The sequence below is a fragment of the Microtus pennsylvanicus genome, chromosome 4, assembly GCF_037038515.1.
Source record: "Microtus pennsylvanicus isolate mMicPen1 chromosome 4, mMicPen1.hap1, whole genome shotgun sequence".
In the NCBI taxonomy this organism is placed as follows: domain Eukaryota; kingdom Metazoa; phylum Chordata; class Mammalia; order Rodentia; family Cricetidae; genus Microtus; species Microtus pennsylvanicus.
The window spans coordinates 43188692-43214793 of NC_134582.1; the positions used below are offsets into that span (position 1 = coordinate 43188692).

Sequence of the window (26102 nt, forward strand, 5' to 3'; positions counted from 1 at the left end):
GAACCTTGGCCAGGAATCAGAATGTTTTCATGCTCATTCTTGGTCTTTTGCAAGTCAGTGAGACTTCAGACAAATCATTTCGTTTCCCTGTGCCTTTATGTCCTTTAACTGTAGGGTTTTTCTGATTAAAGAGCACATGATGAACTTGTGTGCTTTTAAAAACCTGTCTTTATTTGACCATTCTCGGTTGGATAGTGAAATCTATAGTCTTCCTAGGTTTCATAACGATCAATCTGCAGAAATACAAAACTTGTGTGGCTTATAGACTTACAGACTCTGTAGTTGTGATAGGCTTGGGAAATCATAAAGGGAAAATTAAAATTCCCAGCCAGTGCTTGGATTTTTTTTTTTACAGACTCCTCAGCAGGTATTCAATAGCCTCACACTGCAGTCAGTGTTAGGAAGAAGATAGCGCTTCGTGCAAAGGAAGTTGATGTCGTGCACACATATACTTTATCTGGAGTATGTGGGGTTGGTCATCTCACACTTGGTAGGAATAACAGTTGCTTTGCTCTGCACTGCTCAGTGCCAGTAAGTGCTAGAGGCTTTGAAGGGAATATCTTATTTATTCGGTACAAGTATCTTTTAAAGCAAACACTCTTGTTTCATTGTTCCTCAGATAAGAAAACAAAAGCCCAGAGAAGTTAAATGATTTGTCAAGGATACGTGCCTGCTAAGATACATAGTCTGAGGTCTACTTCAGATGGAGTTGGAGCTATTCATAAACAAATAAATGTTGAATGATTACAGCTACCTTATCAGCCATACCATATGCTTCTGTTACAAATATAAAGAAATGTAAAGTTTATGTAAACAAAATATGAATAGGGTTTGCATAGAGATTACAGATAGAATTAAACTCCGGTATTGATTTTCACATCAGCAGAGCTTTCAGGCTTTGGTTTGAGGTAAACAAATGTTAATATTTTATTGTATAATTCCAGTAGATCATATCTACAGATAAAGTGCAAGTTAAGTCATATCAAGTCTTCTTTAAACAAAGCAGTAAAATATAATCCTGGAAAGATACACAAAGCAGAGTAATAACTTAAGGGTTTTACTGTGAAGCTAAATAATCCATTGGCATGGGTCACCATGCTTTTGCTTCTTTTTTTTCTTTTAAAACATACCTCTCATGGAGGAGCATTTTCTACAGCATTTCTTTTTGAAAGTAGAGCTGTGAGGCAAATGGAGTCAGAATCAGAAAATGAACTTCAGAGTGGAAGCGGCACCAGGCACGTGTTCTAAATAAGGAGTTTACCCATCTCACCTAATTAATCATTAAGAGGAAACTCTAGTCCAACTTGAGGTCATCTTACATGCCCAGCAACCTTGGGCTGCTTCTCTGCTCCAGTGGGGGAGTGGCATTCTTGTGTTCTTCACCATTGGTTCCACAACCAGTGTTCTTTTAGGGGCAAAAGTTAGAGATCTAACTCCAATTGACTGGAGCAAAAAGAAAAAAAATAAATAAAGAAAAAGGGAAGAAGAAAGAAGGAAGAGGGGAAGAAGGAAAGGGGAGGCATGTTACTGTTACTTACTGCAGTGTGTGACAGTCAAGTCCAGAGCAGTCTAGACTTAGGACACAGATACTCACACGAGATAATGAGAATCTTATCACCAGATTTTCGTTTCTCTTCTCTCTTTTCCTACTTTATTCCAAAGGTACCTCTAAGTGGTAGACTCCAGTTGTTCCAAGCTTGCATGCTACCTTTTGTTTTTATTTTTGTTTTATTTGTTTTTTTAAGATAAGCTTTTAAGTAGTCCCAGAATGCCTAGAAGAATGGTTCATTTGCCCTTGCCCTGTGCCCATCTCTGCACTAATGTTCAGAGAAGCTGAAGTCTGCTCAGTAGAACCATTATGCTGCCCCTAAATGATCCCTTGTGGGTTTCTTTTCCCAGTTCAATAAACTAATCTTATTGACCTTATTTTTAACACAAGGATGGATCCAAAAAAGGCCTGAATAGATACAGGGATGTCCAGGTAGCAGTTGTTCTGTATAGCCATTCATAGCTCTAACTGGATTTTTCAAGAATACCCAAAGAAAGATGAGAGCAAGAAAAATAAGCTGGAATGGACAAGCATTTCTATCAGTGTGACACATTGGGTACTTAGCCATTGCATGAGCCACATCCCAGTTCTTTACTACAAAAGTACTTGCATGATGATATAGAAGTATAAATGCAAGATTATTTATCTTAACATGGCTTACGATGGTGAAAAATTGGAAATAATTTAACCATACAGTAATATTGCATTATAATTTATAATAACATAGAAACTGTGACATAAAAAACCTAAGACATTTAATGAAGTTTAAAAAAATAGATACAATAAATCCCTACTTTTATTTAAAAGAAAAAGAGACTAATCAGATAAACATTCTTGCCAAGCAAGTCTGGTGACCTAAGATCAATATCCTGAATCCACCCACATAAATACGAAAGGAGAGAACCATTTCACAGAGTTGTACACACACACACACACCATGACCTAAACTAACACATTATCCATACACATAGACACACAATAATACTTTTTTAGTTAATACAAACACTATGGGGTTATACGTGCATGAATCCATGACCAGACAAAAGACTCAAGGATGTGCTAACTCTTGCATACTAATTATATCTGTAAGATGGGACCACCGTCATGCATCATTCCCCTGTACATGTCTGGGCTCTTATCACAACCATTTTCTAGTACCTACTACTTTAAAAACTTTAAGAAAGAAATGGTCTCACAGTTCATCATTCTAATGCCATAAACACAGAGGTAAGCATCACCTCCCGTCTAGAAGGTCTTTTGACATATGTTACAATCCTAACTCTCTGCTCTCTATTTCCTCCACGGATCAAGTCCGGTAAGAACTTACAACCCTGTTTCTAATAAAAAAAAAGACCAACTTATAAAGCAGATATGGATCTACTAATACAGCAGCCAGCACAGAATAGCTCTTCAGTCATCTATCTTATCTTCCCACACATGTAATTTATTCTTCTACCACTTCCAGAGAGTATTTGAGCCATTTCATAACCAAGGTAATTTATACAGGTAGCTAAGTGATAGGAGATAGATAGATAGATAGATAGATAGATAGATAGATAGATAGATAGATAGATAGATGATAGGTATTATAGACAGTCAGATAATGTTATATAAATAATCTTATAGAAGGAATATAACTGAGTCCCTACCTACTGATCACGGGAAAGTCTGGGTCTGATGAACAGAAATACGTGTGATGAACTCACACTGAGAGGTAAAATAGAAAAGGAAAATTAGGACCAAAGAAAGGAGAATAAAAATACGCTGGACATCATTCAATAACTATTTGCTGATGGTAATTATAGGGATGGAAAACCCATCAAGCCTATGGAGCTAAAATTAATCAGCAAGTATTCACAGACTGCCTCCTGCTTCTATTACTGGCTCTGGCTTCCTGCCTGTCTAGTGCCAGGGCTGGAGAGATTTGCATGGCACTCAGCTTGTCAAGACAGAAAGCAGAATGGCAGGCAGAGGCTCAGAGCAGCACCCCTCATGTTTGTTGAAACCACAGTCAATCAAGACAAATTCCTTCCATGGAAGACTAGAATGCTAGCTTAAAACATCACTACATCACTTGAAAAGGGCCCAGTTAAATGGAGGCATTCTTTCTCTAAAGCAATTGTCAATTCATTTGTGTACTATCTGAACTTTCAAAACACAAATGAACATCTGATTCCTATTAACGTCAGGAAGTGAAACCAAGAGCACGTGTGGCAGCTCTGCTTAGTTTTCAGGGTTCTTTCCATTGCAACAAACATTTTAGGTAAAATGTTAAGTGTGATGTTTATATCCTTGTTAAATTCTGATAAATAACTCTAACTGCAAAGTTGGACAGCTGTAGATTTCTGCATGTCCAGCACCAATTTTATTCCCATTTTAAAAGCCCCAGTAAATATGAGGCACTTCTCTCTGTTTCTGTCCCTGTGTCTCTGTCCTCTCCCTCACCCACCTCCTCCCTCCCTCCCACTAGCTCCTCGGGCATTAGTACCTGATTAAGGGCTTGCCATGCAGAGTGCACACGCCGAATATCCCTTGGTCATGGTTATCGGTTCATGTGGCCCAACTAAAGCAACACAGCCTCTTTTGACAAGAGCACAATGGAGGTCATTGCTAGAGAGGAGAATTTTCACGACATGTTAGGACATGTTGGGGTATGTGAGGATATGTGAGAACATGGTAGGACATATTAATATAGGTGTCACCATCCACCAGGGAGAAAATCTTTTTCTAAGAATAAAACCAAAATAGGAAAATTAAAGCTAAAAGAATTCAAGCTGTTTGACATGACGTGAGCCTCTGGCTCACATGTAGCTGTGTCTGAAAGGGAACTTTAAGGGAACCAAGAAACTTGCTTTAATAGTTGGATGTCTTATAAATGTATTTTAAAATGCCCTCATGGAATAATAACGGCAATCTTCTAGCGTTAGTGCCTCTCCTTGAGAAATAGCCAAATCACTTAAACGCGATTTATCACTCAGATCAGTGATACCTGCAGGCAACCCTACCTGGCCACCATTTCTGTGTTCACACTAGCTTGTCTACCTCTGATACTCAGGTGACTTCTTGGTCATATTATAGTGCCTTTGTCGCTACTGCCACATTCCTACAACTCCACCATGTGGGTAAGGGCTTGTCACTCTCCATCTCTATCTCCTCTAGACTGGGGATTGTACAGTAATCTTCTTAATTGATGAGTAATTACATGTTTTGGTTTGGGGAACATATAATTGAACCCATAATCATTTTTATGCCCCTTAAGCTAAGGCTTAATATTTAATAATTGTTACTTTCCTGAAGGTATATACAGTTGCAGGAATGAAAACAATCAGGAATGGGAGAGGAAATTAGCTGAGAAAACCCCTTCTATTAGATTAGCTGAAAAGAAATTTAATTATTCATTGTTAAGGATTACACGTTGGTCCTATACACGATAGAAAAGTACTCTACTCCTATGCTACACTCTGCTCTGACCTCCTACTAATATCCTGTGATCCACTGAAGCCACCTACAAAGTATTTAACTATCGGAAAACTGAAGCAAACAAATTAACATATGCAAAGGGAATCTTCAAAGTGCCTGCTCTTGATAGTAAGTAAGTGAGGCTCTTTCTCGGGTCACTATGATCTTAAGGAGGGTGAATGAGCAGAGTCAGCTCTTTTGTGAAATACTACGTTTTAAAATACCACAGAAATTAATAAATTTCCCTACATATTGCTAAAACGAAAACAAAAGATTTATAGTGTGGAGTGTATTTTAGTTATAATGAGTGGACCAGGGAGCACCATGACAGCCAGATGGAAGTTTGCAGATGACTGTAAGCTGATTCAACCGTGTGGCTTCTGGCATGGCTGTTGTTTGTCTTGTGCCACAGTTAAGAGAAACGGAACAAAGTAAAAGTAATATTAAAAGTTGCAGCACTATCTGTGTGTTCCAGGGAAGCTGAGACTTTATAATTCAAAAAGGCCAGTGATAGAAAACAACCTAGCATAGATTCGAGATGGGATTAAATCATAAGGACGAACTAATAATTCCTCCGTACATGCAGAAATGAATTAGTTTCTAGATGAGAAAGAAATGTCTAAGTACATGAATCCTATTTTGGCACTTCCCCTTCCTGCCCATATGTTAAGACAATTCGACAGCTAGGAAACAAGTCTTTCTCGGTGTTTCAGAGATATTCTGAAGCCCTAGAACTCCCAATATTGCTTTCTTATTACACCCCTCCTTTGGACTCCTTTCCTGCCCTATCCACCATTGACCCTGCTTGGACTGCACTCCACTCTTCAGCATAAAATATTCCTCTAAGTCTGTTCCTTTTCTTAAAAATAGATTTTTTTCATATAATATATTCTAATTATAGTTTCCCCTTTCCCAACTCCTCTGAGTTCCTCCCTGCCTCCATTCCCATCCAGATGTTTCTTTTCTTTCACCTCCTCCCAAGACAGGTTTCTCTGTGTAGCCCTCGCTGTCCTGGAATTCACTCTGTAGACCAGGCTGGCCTCAAACTTGTGGATCCTCCTGCCCCTGCCTTCCAAATGCTGGGATTAAAGGTGTGTACTGCCATTGCCCGACCAGGTGTTTCTTTTACAGTGACTGCTTGTCATCTTTTCATCTTCCAAAGGTGTCTCTATTTTAACTATCCTGATCTGTCGTCATTTCCATTGCTATTTAGGTGAGAGAGTGAAATCTACTTACATAAAATCATTCCATAAGGGACATATATGGCACAATTTATAAAACATAAATGTAGAATAGTCTTGAAAAGTTACTTCTATATGGCCAACTGATTTTCAAAGAATCATTTCAATAATCTCTCTCTGGCTTGTGTTGATAGCCAACCTATCAACACAATCAATACAACTTCTTGGAGAAGTTAGACTATCAATAAATATTTGATTAATATTCAGTTCAGCAAAACAGATACTGTTATCTTCTAACCTGGTCATTGGCTGATATTTTTGTACTGGTGAAAGCGCTAATAGTGAAGGAATAAAGATATATATATATATATGAGAGTCAAATCCATCTGGGAATATGAACTAGATAATGGTTTTTAAGTACTGGAAAATTATTTATTCATAAAAACACAACTTGAAATTTCATCTTCATTATCAAAATATCCCATAGCACTGAAGTCTGGATATCAAAAAACACACAAAGATCTGGTTTATAGTTTGTCTAATTTCTATGGTGCAAAAACTTCACCATGGTTAATTTTAAACTACCAAAGTAACACTTTTGAATGCAGAGACTAGGGTGTCCATATGTTATAACATGCCAGAAGATGTCCATTGCACTACACCATATTAAATAATAGTGAAACAGAAAGTCACGCCTGGGAATTTATTAACATTGCTGTTGAAATGTTTAGTTGTATGTTTATAAATTATTTTTAATAATGGCCATGATTAGTAACTAACAAAATCTCTGAACGGTTAACAAGCAGCTTTTATAAGCTTGTACAGCTATCTGTAACACAAAGCTAAGTTGCCTTGTGTTAAAATTTGACTAAAACTTTATAGTCCTTTGCACTGGCCATCTGGGACATGAATGAAAAGGGGTAAAGGTAATTCTAACTTTTATTGTAACTTTCTGATAATGCAAAAAATACGTATTCCTCTCCTCTTTTCTGAAAAATTCTTGAAGTTCACAATCTCCTACTTCCTTTGAGATATATGGATAGACATTACATTCTACAAACTGAAAAGCTAAATGACTGGCCCAAACCCACTCAAGTGTGTAAACTGTGGGTTGTTTCAAATGAAAATTAAACAAGAGGATAGAGAAAATTAGTATTGATACTATTTTACAAAATGTAGCAAATGTCCTTTGTAGCATTTTATAATGTAACATGAAGAACATATAGAGTCTGCCACCTCCTAAGAAGTCCATACGTGCCTGTCCATGTGTTAAACTGCCCTCTTACTTGTGTCTGTCCATGTGTTAAACTGCCCTCTTACCTGTGTCTGTCCATGTGTTAAACTGCCCTCTTACCTGTGTCTGTCCATGTGTTAAACTGCCCTCTTACATGTGTCTGTCCATGTGTTAAACTGCCCTCTTACATGTCTGTCCATGTGTTAAACTGCCCTCTTACATGTGTCTGTCCATGTGTTAAACTGCCCTCTTACATGTGTCTGTCCATGTGTTAAATTGCCCTCTTACATGTCTGTCCATGTGTTAAACTGCCCTCTTACCTGTGCCTGTCCATGTGTTAAACTGCCCTCTTACATGTGCCTGTCCATGTTAAACTGCCTCTTACATGTGTCTGTCCATGTGTTAAACTGCCCTCTTACATGTGTCTGTCCATGTGTTAAACTGCCTCTTACATGTGTCTGTCCATGTGTTAAACTGCCCTCTTACATGTGCCTGTCCATATGTTAAACTGCCCTCTTACATGTGTTAAACTGCCCTCTTACCTGTGCCTGTACATGTGTTAAACTGCCCTCTTACATGTGTCTCTTTTTGTCACTTGTGCTTAAATCTATATTGAAACTCTTTAATAAGAGGCAAAACACCAGGGTACATTAAATAAATAAATACATCTTAAAATAAACCTCTTTAATAAACTTCGGCTTTGTTTTAAAAATGATGTATAAATCCAACCTAGAATTTAGGTTCAAATGGAACAAATATATACATAATCTAAGTTAGGAACTGAGGTGTGAGAGCTGAAACGGAAGGAAAGCCTCTCAGAACTGAGCTGAACAATGCCACCAACAAATGGGGTAGACTGAAACACTGTCGACCAAAGGAGCATGGGACAGAAGAGATTAAATCAGAAAAGGAAGAAAGCTAATGACATAATGGCCAACCACAGATGCCACAAATGAAAAACAATGTACGTATAATTGTTGCAATTATTCTGTGTGCTTACTCTAATGTCTCCAAACACTTAAAACCTTAGATTGCTGCTTATAGCAACATGTATCTAATTTATCAGCTGATGTTTAACCTCACCTTTAATCCCTGATTGCTTCAACCAAGTTCTGCTAATGTAGAGGACATAGATTTAACCAGAATAGCCACAGACACTTTATACAGAGCAACAGAAGCTGGTATTTTAAGTTGCTTTTGATGAAAGCAAAAAGAGAAAACAAAGCAAAACAAAAACGGGGAAGGAAAGACGTGGTAACTATGTAGCATCTCCAAGTTCCCACGGTAATTCCAATGTGTTCTTTTCCTAAAGAAACACATACCGAACCAGCATGGAGACTGATCAAGAATTTGATGTACTCAGTTTTATAACAAACATGTCTCTTGCAAAGCAAATGGAAATGACAAAGCACACAGAAATGGGACATTCAAGTTTAGCTGGGTTTCCCTTGAACCACTTACCTGTATAGCCCAAAGAATGTATTTCCAAAGTCAAGATATTAAAGAGGCAAATTTACTTGCTATGATGGTTTCAGGAAATATTTTAAAGAAAATATTTACAACCAACATGAAAACTTCTGTTAGATAACTAGTTACTATTTTCAAAACTATTCATTGAGAAAAAAATTATTTGGCTTCAGTTTACATTCAACATCAAAGATTTAAGGGGATGGGTAAAGCAGAGCCATAAAAAAGGTATCATAGCTAAAGGAAAATAAGTTTCAAGTTAAGTGTCCTTTTGGAAAGGAAAATGTGTCTGACCAATAGTAGAGGCGGGCTATAAGGAGCCTTTTCTTGAATAATATTTTCCAACAAAAGTTAGCCAATTCATCCCAATAAATCCAAGTTATCTAGTCTTCGTACAACACCGGTGTCCAGGCAGGTGATGAACATAGAGCCAAGGTTACTCCCATACATTTCTCCTGCCACCACTTGAGCTAAAGACAGTCTCTGTGCTTTCCCCCTGAAACTTGTTTTCATATTAAAAATGAAATTTGAGTATGAAAAGAAAGCATTCTTCTACACAACCTAAAGGGAAAGACACTATAAACAATTTCAGTCAAGCAGTGTGGGCAGAAGATACTTGGAGTGAGGCAGGAGGAATCATGAGCAAGGAGAAATCTGACTTATTCTATAAATGCCTTGAATTTCTTTCTCTACTTGTTTGAGCCGAAAGCGCTGTTACTTTCTGAGCAATCTCTGCAGCCCAAAAGCTATAGCAATGTAAATGGTGCTATGGTAGCAGCTCATTTATTAATGATTTGTCTTCGAACAGGGTATTCAATACATATTCATCAAGTCACCCAACTACCACTCACTATGCGCTGGAAACAGTGTTGAACAGGAGAGACTCGCCTCTGTCTTTTGGCCTTATATTCCAGCCAGCAGTAAGAATATAGCAAACGTGCACACAACAAATGAACTATCATTGTAACAGGTTATCAAACTGTGCAGGCTACTGTAGGAACATAAGGTCTAGTGGCTTATGAGTACAGTGTGCTTGGCAGTTAAAATCCATGAAAAGACACATGAAGATCTTGAGCAATGTTCATAAACGTTTTACTAACTCACTTAGCCAACTTAACCCAAAGTAAAAATTAAATGCAGTTGACTAATTGACTCAATATTATAAGTCTGTAAAATATTACTTGAAGCCTGTTATACATAGGCCTCTGTTCCAGAGACATAACATAATGAAAAAGGTAGATAAGGTCTTTGTAAATTAAAAAAAAAAATGGGTCCAGCCCATTGTGGATGGTGCCCTCCCTGGGCTGGAGATAAGAAAGTAGGCTGTAGAAGGCATGGGAAGCAAGCCAGTAAGCAGGACTCCTCCATGGCCTCTGCATCAACTCCTGCCTGCAGGTTCCTGCCCTGCTTGCATTCCTGCCCTCACTGCTTTTCCTAATGAACTGTTTAGATGGATCTGCCAGTGAAAGAAACCCTGTCCTCCTCAAGTTGCTTCTGGTCATTGTGTTTCATCATAGCAATAGTAACCCTAAGACAACTGGAAACACTGCACATTGGCAGAGCCCTTTCCTAGCATGTGGGAGGCCCCAGATTTGAGCCAGTAGCCCTTCCCAATAAGTAAAATACAAAATATCTATTTCTTTCAATACTTCCAGTCAAATTGGGCAGAAGAGTCAGTGAATGTTAAGCAAAACTCATAACTATTTTTATTACTGTGCAAATATGTTTAGTGAAAGTTTCAGCATATTTTAAAATAAATATGGCAGATTAAAAAGCCCGAGATGTTTTTCTATTGAAGTAACAAACTAAGGCATAGTTCACTAAAAGAAAGAACAGGAAGAGTTCATATTTTTGTTCAATTGAAAATATTTGCAAAAGCAATTTTAAATTTAAAGTGAGGTACTTTTCTACATTAAGAGCTATTAGACATGCAAAAAAGCAAAGAGGAAACGTTAAGTGAAAATTTTTGAAAAATAAATTATTCAAAAATGAAGATCACCTACCATGTACAGCTCAAACATGAAAGAGAAGTGAATTAGATTCTTTAGATGAGTAATTCAGTCATGTAGAAGTTTTATGGTATAATGATACACAATTATATAATATATATGCACATCCTTAGCTCTTTTTGTAAAAGGCAAACATCAAAGATAATCATCTTAGCATGAGTTTTATTGTAGGCTCGAGTACCCATCTCCCAGGAGTCTGTTGGTAGTCAAGGGACCAAATTCACAAGACATCTGATTGCAGTACTTGAGCCTCGGAAGGTGGGAAAACCGGCAGGGAAAGTAGAGTCATAGGTTTAAGTTCTCACTATCCACTCTGGACCTGGTTGACTTCATCCTCCTTGGGAAGGAAGGAATCTCTCTTCTCGACTTTACATGCTTTTTTGTTTTTATTTTTCATTAACACCAAGTGGCTCAGGGGCTCTTCATAAACACTCTTGGGCAGCCGGGCTTAAGACGGTCTAGGTTTAGCTTCGGTTCCTTTGCCAAGATGGCGGCCCGGGAGCCGGTGGAGGTAGTGACCGTGGAGCAACTCTGCCCAAGCGACCCGCTCGCAGCCACGATCTCCCCTCGCCTAGTGGACGACGCGCCGGGCGGCCTGGACCCTTTCCCACCAAGGAGGGGCGTCTCGGTGGGACGCCCGGAGCACCTTCGCCAAGATGGTGGCGGCGCGGCTTCACCGCGCTTTACCAAGATGGCGGCGGGAGGCTTCCGGCACGCGCTTCCCCAATCAGGGATCCCGATCGGGGAGGTCAGGCCGAGGCGGCCGCCCTCGGGGTCCGAGAGCAGAGCGGCGCGAGCGGCTGCAGTCGCGCGCCCGCCGTCCCGCCCGCCCGCTCGCTCGGTGGAGTCGCGGCCGCCTCCGCTCTTGTCATAAGTGCCAAGTGCTGTCACCTGTGGGGGCACCAAAGTTACTTCCCCGCACCGCGGAGCCACAGCGCCGCACCTCGCCCCGCGTCCCCCCGACCCCAGGGTCCCCGCGTCGCCCCCGCCTGCCCTGCCCTGCCCGGCGGGCACTGCCACTCTCGCCCCGTGCCCCTCTCAGTCCTCGGGGGACCGGCCACGTGTTTCTCTGGGAGACCCGGAGGCGCGTACGGGAACAGCTGGAGGGAGCTAAAAGCTGACGTTGGAGGGCTTTGGAGCTGCGTGTTTTGTTTGATTTGGGGGAGCACGGGGGGGTCTCTGGAACCTTGCGGGCTGGGCAACGCACCCAGCCCGGGGCAGCAAATGTCACGATTCGGAGAAGGGGTCTCGGCGGGGAGCTTGGATGCGGGCCCCGAAGGGGGTGGAAAGAGAGGTCAGGAGTTTGGGGTGAGAAGAGGGCGGACTTCTCCAGCAACTTACTATTCCGTCTGCAACTTGCTTCTCGGCCTGCACCCCTCCCTCCCGCCCCCCAATGCTTCCTTAATTACATTTTTTTTCAAGTGCAAAGAAAGCCTGCTCGCTAGAGGTTTTGCATTCGGCGTGCAACTTCCTCCGAGTGTGAGCGCGCTGGCAGGCTGGGAGGGAGGGGTGGGGGTTGAACTTGGCAGGCGGCGCCTCCTGCTGCCGCCGCCGCCGCCTCCTCTCAGACTCGGGGAAGAGGGTGGGGGACGGTCGGGGCGCGGGGGAGGGTGGGTTCTGCTTTGCAACTTCTCCCGGTGCGAGCGAGCGAGCGCGCGCACGGCGGCTGCAGACGGGGCCGCCCAGACGATGCGGGGGTGGGGGGACCTGCCGGCACGCGAGTCCCCCCCACGGGCTCACAGTACGTATGCGCTGACCCCTCTCCTCTGCCCTCCCCTCCTCAAGCCTCCCCAGAGGGCGTGTCTGCCGTCCGGCCCCGAGAGCGGCCGCGGCGCTGCTGCACCGTTTCCGTGCCATCCTGTAGCCCCTCTGCTAGTGTGACACACTTCGCGCAACTCGGCGCTTCGCCGGCGCGGACCACCCCTGCGGCTCGGCCTGCTGCCTGTCACCCTTGGGGGCTTTGGCGGCGGACCCACGGGGCGGGTTCCCTAGTGGTTCCAAGCCGCCGAGCTGGGCGGGGGCGGGAAGGAGCCAGGGAGAAGAGAAACTAAAGAAACTCGCTTTGCCTCCCAGGCCAGGTCGGCACCCCGCCGCTGCCGCACTTTTTCTCTTTCCTCGGGTGGGGAAGGCGAAGGCGCGCTCGCCCGGGCGGAGGCGATGGCTGCGAGCCGCGGGGTTTGCAGGCACCGTCGGGGCCAGGCTGGCGGGGCCCCGCACGCTGGGCGAGGGGGCGAGGGCCGCGGGCGCCCTTGCAGTTGCTGACAGTCGCCAACAGGTTGCACCGTTCCCCGCGGCCTCAGCGCGGCCCCTCGGGCGGGGAGCGGCCGGGGGTGGAGTGGGAGCGCGTGTGTGCGAGTGTGTGCGCGCCGTGGCGCCGCCTCCGCCCGCCCCTCGCTCGGTCCCGCTCGCCTGCCGCGGCCGGGCGGCCCTTTCGCGTGTCCGCGCTCCCCCCCCCACCTCCGCCTCCTCCATTTTGCGAGCTCGAGTCAGTGCCTGGAGCCCGAGTCGCCGCCCGCCCGTCGGGGACGGATTCTAAGTGGGTGGAACGAGACGCCGCAGCCGGGCGGCGCGGCGCCGGGACGGGGGACGCGCGCGGGAGACGGGAGCGGCGCGGGGCTCGGCTTGTCAGCCGGGAAGCGGGCGACTTTCCGCGCTAGGGGCTCTCCCCTCCCCCATGGAGAAGAGGGGGCGACTGTTGACTTCCTTCTCCGTGACACGCGCGCCTCCCGCGTCCGCACGCCGACTTGTTTATCTGGCTGCGGTGGGAGCCGCGGGCGGGCGGGCGAGCGCGCGGGTGCCGAGGTGAGCGGGGGCTGGGCAGCGGGCGCCCGAGCGGAGGTGAGTCGGGCTGGCGGCGCTCCCCGAGGGGCTCGGCAGCTGGGGCGGCGGGACTTGGCAAACTTTTGTCAGCCCTGGGGTTGGGGGTGGAGGCTGGCGAGGGCAGGGTGACGGTGACGAAAGGGCCTCGGCGGTGACAGCGCCGGCGCTTCCTCTCCCCGCACCGCCATCCCTGGCCCGGCGCGCTGCCCCGCCGTGGAGCCTCGCGCGCCCCGGCGGGAATCTGGCGTGCTTTTTGGTTTTGCTTTTTGCCACAAGCCCTCGGGTCTTGGGCTGTCCTTGGGGGCCGCCCGGACAGCCGCTTTTCCCGAGGGAAGGCAGAGCGGTGTCTGCGAGCCGCGGGCTCAGGGCGCTTGGCTGCGGGCTGCGGGCTGGTGGGGTGGACGCGGGGCTAGCAGCCTCCAGCCCAGACTTCTCCCGCCCGGCCTTATCTGCTAGAAGTGGGCGTGCCGCAGAGAACTCAACAGGTCTGGACACATTTCTCCCTTCACCTCGCACCTTTCTCCCTCCTTCTCCCCCCACCCCCTCCCCCCGACGACTTGTGCACTAGCTTTGGGGCACGATTTCGCGCCCGACTTTTCTGAGTGGTCCCCTTTTAGTAAGAGACCCTCCCTAGCCGCAGGTTGTGTGTGTGTGTGTGTGTGTGTGTGTGTGTGTGTGTGTGTGCGCGCGCGCGCGCGCGCAGCGATTTTTGACAAGTGCTACTTTCATGTTTGTGGTTGCAGGCTTGATCATTGAGGCCTTAACCACTTAAGACCCTTGGCATAGTTCGCGAGGGCCGACTAACGTCCCAGGGTTATTTACAGTTTTAACTGGAGGATAAATGTCGTTTAAGGGAGCATCTCGTTTTATAAAGTATTGTGATGGTCTTGGGCTTGAAAGGTAGCTGTCAAAAAAGCAGGTGTGGAAATTCATTAGGGGCCATTTCATATCTCATGGTTAGAGATCCTTACGAGATGCACACACAGGTCCCGGGTGGGTTCTGAGAGAGAAACCGCGTACAGGGAAGATTCATAAGGCAGGTCCACCCTCTCCACCTACCTCCCGTTTCCCTTTCAGTGAAGATGATCCTATTTCTTAGTGTCTTGGTACCGGAAAAGTTTACCGTTTTATGAGAGGGGTTCCCCAATATACTTATCATAGTCTTTGACAACCTCTTAAAGCATTTTTTTTACTAGTAATATACTAACGATCTGGACAAATACAACTTAAATAAATGTAGGTTGAAAACTACAGAGAAAATTATTCTGAGCATTTTCTTGTATAGGTTTTGTCTGAATTTATATGTGATTCCACAGACCCGTTTCTCTATTTTTCCCAGCATTTCCATATTTGGAAAGAAAAAAAATCTTAAATCTAGAAATAAACTATTTTGTATTGAGTGCATTAAACAATTTTTAGAAAGAAATATAACTCGATTAATTTTGGTGTTAGGAGTTTTGATGAGTTCTGCTCTATTTATCTATTTAAATAAGTTAGAACTGCAGTGAAGAAGCTAGTACAAATTCTGCTGTTTTTAAAAGTACATATTAGGCTATGTACAATGCATATCATTTCTTATCGCCAACGTTTGGAGGTGGATGCTACTAAACAGGCACATCTGGTTGGAAATGGAGGTTAAAGATAAGAGCATTTCCCTTGCCTATAGCAGAACAGCACTGCTTTTTTTCTTTTTCAAATAAAATGTGCATAGTCCTCCAGGTTGTACCTTGAAAGGGTTGGATGTGGGGGGACGGGCAGGAGGTGAAATTGTGAGTCCTAAGGTGCAAACAATTATACCATAGCGTTTATCAAATGTCTTATTATTGGTTTCCAGAAAGGCAATCATCCTTGATTGAGAAGGGGTTGAAATTTTAAGAATCATGCCTAAAAAAAGAAAGTTAAATACTTTGACATCAACTTGAACCTTTAGAATAATCATGTATAACAAATTACAATTCCTATGGTTGCCAAAGCTGTACATTTAGTGAGCAGGATAAACAGCCAAATTCAGATCAGTTCAGTATAACTCTGTCCTTGCAAATGAGCTGCCTTGTGTTTTTTAGCTGTAGTTCCCTGGGTGGGAGCAGGGACTATAGGGACTATATTTTAGAAGACAGAAACTATTCCTCTGATAGTGGGGACTTTGATTGGGAGTTACCTAAAGGGTTCATTTAATAGGCTGTCTCTCACTAATCGGATCAGAGATAATGTGATTTTATAGCTTATTATGCCCTCTCTTTTTTTTGTAGTTAATATTTGCCAATGGACTCCAAAGAATCCTTAGCTCCCCCTGCTAGAGAAGTCCCCAGCAGCTTGCTTGTCCGGGAGAGGGGGAACGTGATGGACTTTCATAAAACCCTAAGGGGAGGAGCTACCGTGAAGGTTTCTGCATCTCCGTCCTCACTGGCTGCTGCTTCTCAGACAGATTCCAAGCAGCAGAGGCTTCTGGATTTTCCAAAAGGCTCAGCAAGCAATGCGCAGCAGCCAGATTTGTCCAAAGCCGTTTCACTGTCCATGGGACTGTATATGGGAGAGACAGAAACAAAAGTGATGGGAAATGACTTGGGATACCCACAACAGGGCCAAATTAGCCTGTCCTCTGGGGAAACAGACTTTCGGCTTCTGGAAGAAAGTATTGCAAACCTCAATAGGTCAACCAGTGTTCCAGAGAAGCCCAAGAGTTCCACATCTGCTGCTGGGCGCGCTACCCCTCCAGGGAAGGAGTTTCCCAAAACTCACTCTGATGCATCTTCAGAACAGCAAAATCTAAAAAGCCGGCCTGGCACCAATGGTGGCAGTGTGAAGTTGTATACCACAGACCAAAGCACCTTTGACATCTTGCAGGATTTGGAGTTTTCTGCTGGGTCTCCAGGTAAAGAAACAAATCAGAGTCCTTGGAGGGCAGACCTGTTGATAGACGAAAACCTGCTTTCTCCTTTGGCAGGAGATGATGATCCATTCCTTTTGGAAGGGGATGCAAATGAGGACTGTAAGCCTTTTATTTTACCGGACACTAAACCTAAAATTAAGGATACTGGAGATCCGATCTTACCAAGCTCCAGCGGTGTGACGCTGCCCCAAGTGAAAACAGAAAAAGATGATTTCATTGAGCTTTGCACCCCCGGGGTAATTAAGCAAGAGAAACTGGGCCCAGTTTATTGTCAGGCAAGCTTTTCTGGGACGAATATAATTGGTAATAAGATATCTGCCATTTCTGTTCATGGTGTGAGTACCTCTGGAGGACAGATGTACCACTATGACATGAACGCAGCATCGCTTTCTGAACAGCCGGATCAGAAGCCTGTTTTTAATGTCATTCCACCAATTCCCGTTGGTTCTGAAAACTGGAATAGGTGCCAAGGATCTGGAGAGGATAATCTGGCTTCCTTGGGGACTATGAACTTCCCAGCCCGATCCGTGTTTTCTAATGGCTACTCAAGGTAAGCTAATGCCGTTCTGTTCCATCATTTTAGTGTGGTCCATTTTAGAGCTCCTTTGTCAGGTTGTGTTTTCTAGAGATTTGCATACTCTTTCAAATAACTGAGTAGAAAAGGTCTTTTGAAAGTAGGCAGGTTAGAAAATCTGAAGGACTCACCTGTGCAGGAGCACTTTGGGTGTTTGGATGAATAGTAATAGTTTCTCTCTGGTCGGTATTGAAGATTTTTGTGTGAAAACTTTACATCAGAATGGCTCAGTAACGAATTGCTTGAGTAGAGCGAACATGAAATCAAGAAAATAATATCTAGTCATCTAACACATAATTGTGCATACGAATTTTAGCTGCTTTAGAGTGAGTGCATTGTTACAGAAAAATGCTTCCATAGTTAAAAGTTGCTTTGCTATATGTGTCCTGTGTGGAGTGTTAACCTTTCAATTAAAGGGTTAAGAACTGGGAGTAGTAACTCTGAGCCCTGCTGTTCCACCAACATTCTGAGTTTTGAAATGGTTAAAGCAATGCAATGTGTAGCGACCTAGACCATTGCTTAGAGTAGCTGAAAGTAGACAATTGGTGCCTGCTTACCAGGCTCTTTGAGGAAGGAACTGGTGCCGATGCTTTCAGATGCTTCTGCAGATACCCCGGTAGGTAACTCATGATTAGAATTTTTCAGGCTTCAGTTAGCAAGCGCCCTGTGTGTCTCTCTTCTTTTTTTCTCAGTATATGTATATCGACATTACTGTCTGATCTCGCCAAGGTTCCCTAGAATGAAATTACTGAAAACAACTTGTAAGTTAAGATAAATGTACTGGTAGGGTTAGGTAAGTGTGGATTGTAGTAATACAAGGCTGATTAATTGCTAGGGGTTTTGTTTCTTCCTTCCTTTGTATGTAGTCCCATTAACTTTTCCTGAACTATTAGTAATCTTCACTGCTCCCTTTGAGAAGATTTTAACACTTGCAAAGAGAATGTTCTCAATGTGTTCTTTCACGGAGCTACACCTTTCCAACATCCCTTTTCCATGAAGGTTATCCTACATAGATGCAGAAAAGGGCATCTCTTCCCATGTGTAGGAAGCTGATATTGGGGAAAAATTAGATTTAGACTGTGATCTATTTTTCTAAACAGCTTAATTATAGCTTAGCAAGAGGGGAAAAATCGCCTTTGCTCTTGTCTAGCCTGAGAGATATGTGGTTACTGTTTGTGTTGACTATTGGTAGTTACTACTAATCTAGTACTCATAATTAGTTCTCTCTTATTTGGGGAAAATTATTGCAGCATTTTAACTTTTCTGAATTAGGAGTTTAAGATAGTTCCAACAACAAAATTTAAATAATTTCTTATTGCATAAACTTATGTTTTTCAAATGTTGAGATGCACTGTGTTTTAAATTTTCCAATCTTAAAGTTTTTGACAATAGGTTTCATGCCATTGACTTTCATAAAAGAGTAATCACCACTGATCTTATTATCTATAGAGAGCTATTAAACTGATTTATAAACATGTGATTATATAAGGAATACCAATACATTTAGGAAATCCCTTGGCCTGGAAGCCATCATAAAACTCTTCACTTTTTATTATAAAAAGAACAACAGAACCAAAACTTAATTTGCATGCACTATAAATTATCATTAAGTCTTATAAAATCTGGGATATGAACAATAAATCTCACCCTTAAATCATTAAATAATTTCAGTGCTAAAGCACCTTGACACTTTCTTAGTGACATATAAAAGGTTCCCGTTTTTGTTGTGCCTCTGCCTTTACAGAGGTAGGCAGGGCTCTGATGATGTGGCACTTTAGAAGTCCTTTCCTGTCCAGGAAGTGATCAGTTGTATACTGACGCGATTATTTGTGTTTAATCACTGGTGTCTTTTAGCACAGTACAATACCCTAATGGGCAGGGGCAATGCTTGCAAGTTTCACACTTAGGGCTGGGAACTGTGATTATCCAGAACCAAGCTTCACCCAAATAAATTGGGACAATGTTTCCTTTCTGACCATTATTGAATTCTTCTATTGTTTCCCAGCAGCGGCCCTGGCAGATCTAAAATTGGTCGCTCTCTATATATGATGCACGGTAGTTGCCAAACATTAGCTATGATCAGTGACCCTGAGTCATCAGCCACTAAGTCAACACGCTGAGGCAACAGCTGGATGGAGTCCTCTCTGCTTTAGATAGGAAAGCAGCAGTGATGTCACCAGCAGCACTGTATTTTTTAAAAAGCATACTTTTTATTTGAATCTTAAATAACTAAAACATTTCCCCTCAGAATATTAATAAAAACTACTTCATATTATATTCCGGGAGAAGACAATTTCTACAAATATATCAGTGGACCATGACATCAGGTTAGCACATTAAATTGTAAACTTACGAGTTATCATGATTAAGATTTTTGTGTTTTGTTTCTTAAGGTTTAGGTTCATTGGTGGTAAGACAAGGTAGAGATTATTGCTGCTCAGATCCGCTCTTAGTAGCGCAAGCGTCCAGTTCTAACAGTCCCCTGTAAAATGCAGTGAGCTTAACGTAAGCATAATCGAAGCAGGCATGCTTCTGCGTAATTTGATTTTCTTCCTCCATGTTTCACCTCAGCATTAAATGGTGTACACTGCAGACAATAGGTGGAGAACATAAAGGGTTTCAGAGGAATTAGAGCCCTTTTCCTGAGAGGTAGGATGCTTAAAGAAAAAGAACAATGCAAGATAAAAAGCTCAGTCTTCTGGAGTGCGGGGCTTGGTAATGGGAGCTTCACGATGCTCCTAAAACGTAAGGAGATGTAGGCATCTCTATCGGCAATGTCTGTGTCAAGTTTTATAAAAATAATAAAACTGTAGGAGCATGGGGCTGAGTGGAACACATTCTGTCCCTCTTTCGTTTTGCCTATGAATGCCAGGCTAGATGTTTTTTGTTTTTTTTTTTTGAGGAGGAGACAGAACATAAAGGAAAGAGACAGTAGGTTTGGGCCACGCTTAGCCTTTTCTTTCGATCCCTTGTTTAATGTCTTTCCTTTCTCCTGGCCCGCGGACGAGTCTGACAGTGGGCGTTCCGGTGGCTTTTTGAGCTTACTGTTTGTTGCTATCCATTATATAAAAAGACTTCTGGGTGTGATTTGCTTTTGAGCATATCCTTATTTGCTTACATGTTGTTACCTTCATGGCAGAATCCTCTCTTCTTCTTAAAGATCAGTATGATTGATTTTAAGAGGAATTTCAGCAATTGTGTACTCAGGTGTACCAGTTTAGTATGGAATGACTAATACAGACGTGTGTAACAAGCCGTTAGTCAGCTCTTAATGAAATTCTTGTAATATTTCCTTGGCTAATCCCTGTATATTTGTAATTGACAGTTCAACTCGTATTCATGATGTTATTTTGGTTTTGTCTATTTTTGCTACAGATACATTATTTGACCATTTTCCATATGCTATTAACGTTTATGCATTTTATGACTTGTTCTTAAATGTACTTTGCACAGATGTAGATGTAGATGAAATGCAAGTTGCAGTAGATAAATTAGTAAGAGGGTAAAGGTCACTTTAGGAGCCTTTAGAGGTTTCGCTGACGAGAGATTGTATCAAATAGTATGCTTTCCACGAGTGCCAGTGTGAAAGACAGCTGAATTCTGAGAGTTATGTAAGGCTCAGTGCACTCTAGCCTAGTTTTATTAGGAAGCCTTCATTTATGCTTTGGTTAGGTCTGGAGCATGTTTCTTCAAGTACATTTGTCTTTAATACTTGTTCATAGTTAATTATTATGCGTGTTTAAGTCTTCTCGTATGAGTAAATTAAACTGGCATAATAGGTTCATGCTCTGTAATATTTATTGTTCTAAAGCCGTCCTGGTAGTATTTTTGTCAAAAGTCATTGTTTAATAGAGTATAAATAGTTGTCAAATTGATAAGTATTTGTTTATATTTCTGAGGTATGCACAATATAAATTGGTGAATCCCATTGTATAAATAATTTCTAAGGACTGTTTTATTGGATTAAGATACAACCAGAAAAAAAAAATCAACTCGTGGTCTTTACAAAAGAGATCAATTATCTATTTCTCCAGCTTTATTTAGCCAACTGCTCTCATTTTTTTTCTACCTTGGCTTTGTAGTTTCCAAGTTCTCCTAAGGGAAACTTACATTTTAAAACAATTCTCTAAAATGTTTCCTTCCTTCCTCCTTTCCTTCCTTCCTCCTTTCCTTCCTTCCTTCCTTCCTTCCTTCCTTCCTTCCTTCCTTCCTTCCTTCCTTCCTTCCTTCCTTCCTTCGGAATCGTGTGGTCATTTTCATGCCAGTGACTCTTGGGTGTAACCTTTAATGATGTCTTTATTTTATATATTATTTTTTTATACAATAGAAAGTTAATTGTAGCTAGTGGCTTCAACCCCCGACCCCTGGGGGGCAGGGTAAAGAGAGAAGTAACAGGCATGGGATAGGGGAGAGCCTTTGGACCAGCAGCTGATCATCAGGTGTCTCAGGAGGAGCGCTCCTTCAGCTCCTTCCGTCAGTGCAGTCAGTGCCACAGTGAAGCTTTCCTGTGAGGACGGAGAGTGCGGAGTGACGATGTTTCTCGTGAGCTCTTTCGTGTGATGCTGTCTTACTAAAATGAGGACAAAATTTACATCATACTTTTATTTCTGCCAAAATCAATTTCATATTTGTCCCAGTTTAATTTAAGCTGTTATTAGAGAAAATCTAATGATTTGAGCTTAGTTAAAATAATCATGGCGCCTCATGTGGTTACAACCATTTCCTATTTCATAGTATACTTTGCAAATAAATTACAAACTCACTGTGGAGTAGAACTCTTTCCGTGGGTTATCTGGCTTTTTGCTAGGATATTGAGTAAATTAGGCAAATAACGTAAATTATTGGATTCTGTAAGTACTAGGCAGCCACTTAAACTATTTATATTGCAATAGTCCTTAAAACTAACTATTTTGAATGAAAATATAACATTCCTTAATTTAATCTCTGAGCCAATTTAAATATTAATCACTTATCTTAATTGAACTATGTGTTTAAACATACTTATTTGGAGTAACCAGCTATTCATTTTAAATACTTCAGAATACTTTTTTTTTTATTTTAGCAATCTTCAACAAGATTTATATTGTCTCTAATGCAATGTGTTTAACAAGGTCCCTGCTAATTTAGAACTTTTTCATTTACATATGGGAGTATAATTTACATATATTATGTATATATATGTATATGTGTGTAAGGAGAGAAGGGTTGAATTATGACACACATTTATACATTACATTCCTTACACATTACATTATTTTTAATTACTAATTTGAGTTTAATAAATGTGCAGTTTTTGACACTTAAAAACTTCCAGTTTATTATAGTGTTCATTTTAAATAATAAATTAGCCTTTATTCTAGATTATTTCATAAGTTTCCATAATAATATTTAGCCGTGGCTATTATGAAAGCATATTTGATAGCCAAATTTTGAAAGTTATTGTGAAATGATATCCAGTGTAGTTCATGATTTAGTATTTCGTGTTGGGGCAATGCAATGACTTACGACCTTATGATTGTCACATGAAGAGTAATGCGTGACTGGTTTGCTATGGACACTTTTATGTTGTCATCATTTTTATGTTTTGTTTTATAATTGGGAATTTGGGCTTTCTTAATTTTAGTATGTAAAATTTGCTCTTCCCTCCCACTACGTCCCTTCCAGATAATTTGATTTAGATGTTCAATAGAAATAATGGTAGGGGGAAAAAAGACCTGGGTTCTGAGGCAAAACTGAACCAAGCTATCATTCTAGGTAATTAGGCAATTGTGTTTTGAAGTTAAAGATACTTTCTCTGTGTCGTTATTATCAAAACCCCAACGGGTCTGTGTGTCTGTGTAAAATTCTGCAATTCTCTTATCTATTTGATGAGATGAATACTCTGTGGGAGGTCAGGGTATCTATCCTAAAGACAGCTTCTTGACATTTTCCTTATTTATCATCAAGTATAAGACAAAAAATGAACTTAGATGTGTACTTTTATAAGATAAAGGTTTAAAATGGTGTTCTTGATAGCACATAAAATGTAAATATTGTTGTAGCTGGACCCAGGAAGAACTCTTGAGTTCGCAGAGCTTGTTTTATGTAGTAGATAAGAGATTATCTGTTCCCATCCCCTCATTTCAGATGAGAGATTGAGATCATGGCCAGTGTTTAGGGAAGGACTCCACACCTCATTAGTTGTGCAGCCGCCTGGAACCACCCTATTGGCAACTGTGTAAGCCTTAGCACCCAGGGCTGCCCTAGAGGTCTAAAGTGAGTAAGTAGTTGACATAATACTGACTTCATAAAAACCACTGGTCCTTTCTTTCCTGTATAGCTCATTAGTGTTCTCTCCGTTCTTCGGCAGCATGATGCTACACACACGCTGCTACAGTTCATGCTCTCCACCCCTCACACGTTCATCGCATTCAATGTCTTCCTTCTTTGACGTTCTTTATTCTGCTTGTTATATTAAGTTTCTGAGTCTGTCAGGACCCATGTAGAACAAAAGCAGTTGTTACCTGAATTTTACAAGTGGGAGATTTAAGATATTTAAAGAAAAGTTAATCAGAAACCTTCATACTGGTCTGAAAGGAATTACTTTCTATTTGATGTGCTAGAAATTCCTCGATGATCATTCACACTAATTGTCCACCAACAGTGAGTCTGAAAACACAATATAAAGGAGAAATATGACCAAGGCTCTGCTCTGTATGTATGTGCGTAGTCACTTCCTGTTTCCTAGCACTGCTACTTGACAGCATATGTAGATGCCTTTGTATCATGGCTCAGCAGGTAAAAGGGCTGTGTGCAAGCCTGGTACCTGAGTTTGACTGCAGAACCCAGGTAAACGTGGAAAATGAGAATCTGTTTGACTGAGTTGTCCCCTGATCCTGACAGGTATGCTGTGGCCACCTCCCCTTCATACACACATGTATACAATAAAAATAGTATTAATTAAAAACCTAAGCAAATTCGTAAGTGTGAGTTTACTTTGGAAATTACAAAACAGTTATTAAAATGCAAGGTGGTAATTTTAAAGCTCTGGCAATTATTCGCAGTTTAAACCAGGATGACCTCATTTGCTGAGAGTGAAGATACCTGCATCCCTAGTGTAGGTGCTGCCTGCATCCCTATGGTAGGTGCTGCCTGCATCCCCAGTGTAGGTGCTGCCTGCATCCCTAGTGTAGGTGCTGCCTGCATCCCCAGTGTAGGTGCTGCCTGCATCCCCAGTGTAGGTGCTGCCTGCATCCCTACTGTAGGTGCTGCCTGCATCCCCAGTGTAGGTGCTGCCTGCATCCCCAGTGTAGGTGCTGCCTGCATCCCTACTGTAGGTGCTGCCTGCATCCCTATGGTAGGTGCTGCCTGCATCCCTAGTGTAGGTGCTGCCTGCATCCCTAGTGTAGGTGCTGCCTGCATCCCCAGTGTAGGTGCTGCCTGCATCCCCAGTGTAGGTGTTGCCTGCATCCCTACTGTAGGTGCTGCCTGCATCCCTAGTGTAGGTGCTGCCTGCATCCCTAGGGTAGGTGCTGCCTGCATCCCCAGTGTAGGTGCTGCCTGCATCCCTAGTGTAGGTGCTGCCTGCATCCCTAGGGTAGGTGCTGCCTGCATCCCTAGTGTAGGTGCTGCCTGCATCCTTAGTGTAAGTGCTGCCCAACAGAAAGCACTGGGAATTTTTTTAATGCCCACTGTGTACATTCCCCAGAGGGTCATGAGTCCCTTTTATCTAGACTGCTGTATTTAGAGCCCAGACTGTTACCTTGGTATTCATTTATTTTCAAGGTTTCCTTTTGTTTTGTCTTGTTGTACAGGGCGTACCTCCATCAGTAACCCTTTCCGTGGATTTTATTCCATGTTAGGTTTACCATAGGAAATTTAGTAGCTATACTGATAACTTAAACCACATTATTGATAAATGCAAGGCTGGTCCCTTTCTGTTTTTAATTGACTGATCCTCTCAGGTAACCATGCATGCAAAAGTCAAGAAGCTTTCAATTTTAAGAGTCATAAATACTAACACTTTTTCTAGGTTCATAGATTTGGGAGGATTAGAAACCTTGCTTAAAGACATCTACTAACTTATTCCTTGATGGTGACAAAGCTGCTATAAGGACTGGAGAGAAGGCTCAGCAGTTAAGAACACGTAGCTGCTCTTCCAGAGAACCTGAGTTCTATTCCTAGAACATACATCATGCAGTTTAAAACTGCCTATAGTCCTGTTTCAGTGGGATCTGACACCTTTGCTATCCTCAGGCACCTTCACATGTGTGCAATCTGTCTGCATATGCATGCATACAATCAAAAATAAAATAATCATTTTAAAAAGTTTCACTAAAAACAAATTATAGATGCACATTATATATACACATATACACCTCTGTGTATATATGTATATATACATATATGTGTGTGTTCATGTGTGTTGCCAAATATAGAAAAAAATTAAATTGTAGTTTAAATTGATAGATATATCATTGTAAAATCTGAGTTTTACAAATAAAAATATTGAAAAATTAATTAGAACATTATGTGAATCATTTCATCTGGAATCCAGCTGAGTTTATGAAGGAGAAAATATGAAAGTAGAATAGATATTTTTAAAAATATTTTCCCCCAGATAGAAAGCCCAGAATGAAAGTTCTTATTTCTAAGTCCGCATCGTGAGAGGCTGTGTTGTTTTCGCTCCTTTTGCAATCATCTCGAGACACCTTGTAAACCAGAAAAGGAAACTGAGCTCATTAAACTGTACATCAGTGTTCTTAATCAGAAAATGTATTGACTCCTTGCCTTAAACTGAATAACTTTCAGAAGTGTAGCCTGTCTCTGGTTGTAATATTTGCTTTTGTTGAGGATTATTTAAAAGTGTTCAGCTAAGGTGTTCTCTCCCCTCCTCCTCCTGGTCCCTCCCCCTCTATAAAATAGACTCTTAATTGAAAA

At 42.1% G+C, this 26102-nt stretch overlaps 1 protein-coding gene across 11 annotated transcripts in view; it reads left to right on the forward strand.

Annotated features, from left to right (window-relative positions):
- Nr3c1 (nuclear receptor subfamily 3 group C member 1) overlaps positions 1-26102 on the forward strand; it is a 122759-nt gene that overhangs the window by 14334 nt on the left and 82323 nt on the right. For 2 of the 11 annotated variants that reach the window (XM_075968767.1, XM_075968774.1), the window contains exons 1-2: positions 13481-13701; positions 15969-17159. In XM_075968767.1, coding sequence (XP_075824882.1) covers positions 15982-17159 — 1178 coding nt within the window. In that variant the 5' untranslated portion in view covers positions 13481-13701; positions 15969-15981. Of the gene's footprint in view, positions 1-12483; positions 12641-12707; positions 12978-13480; positions 13738-13881; positions 14205-15968; positions 17160-26102 lie in introns of those variants that run through there. The other 9 variants (XM_075968776.1, XM_075968773.1, XM_075968775.1 and 6 more) reach the window with 8 other exon arrangements.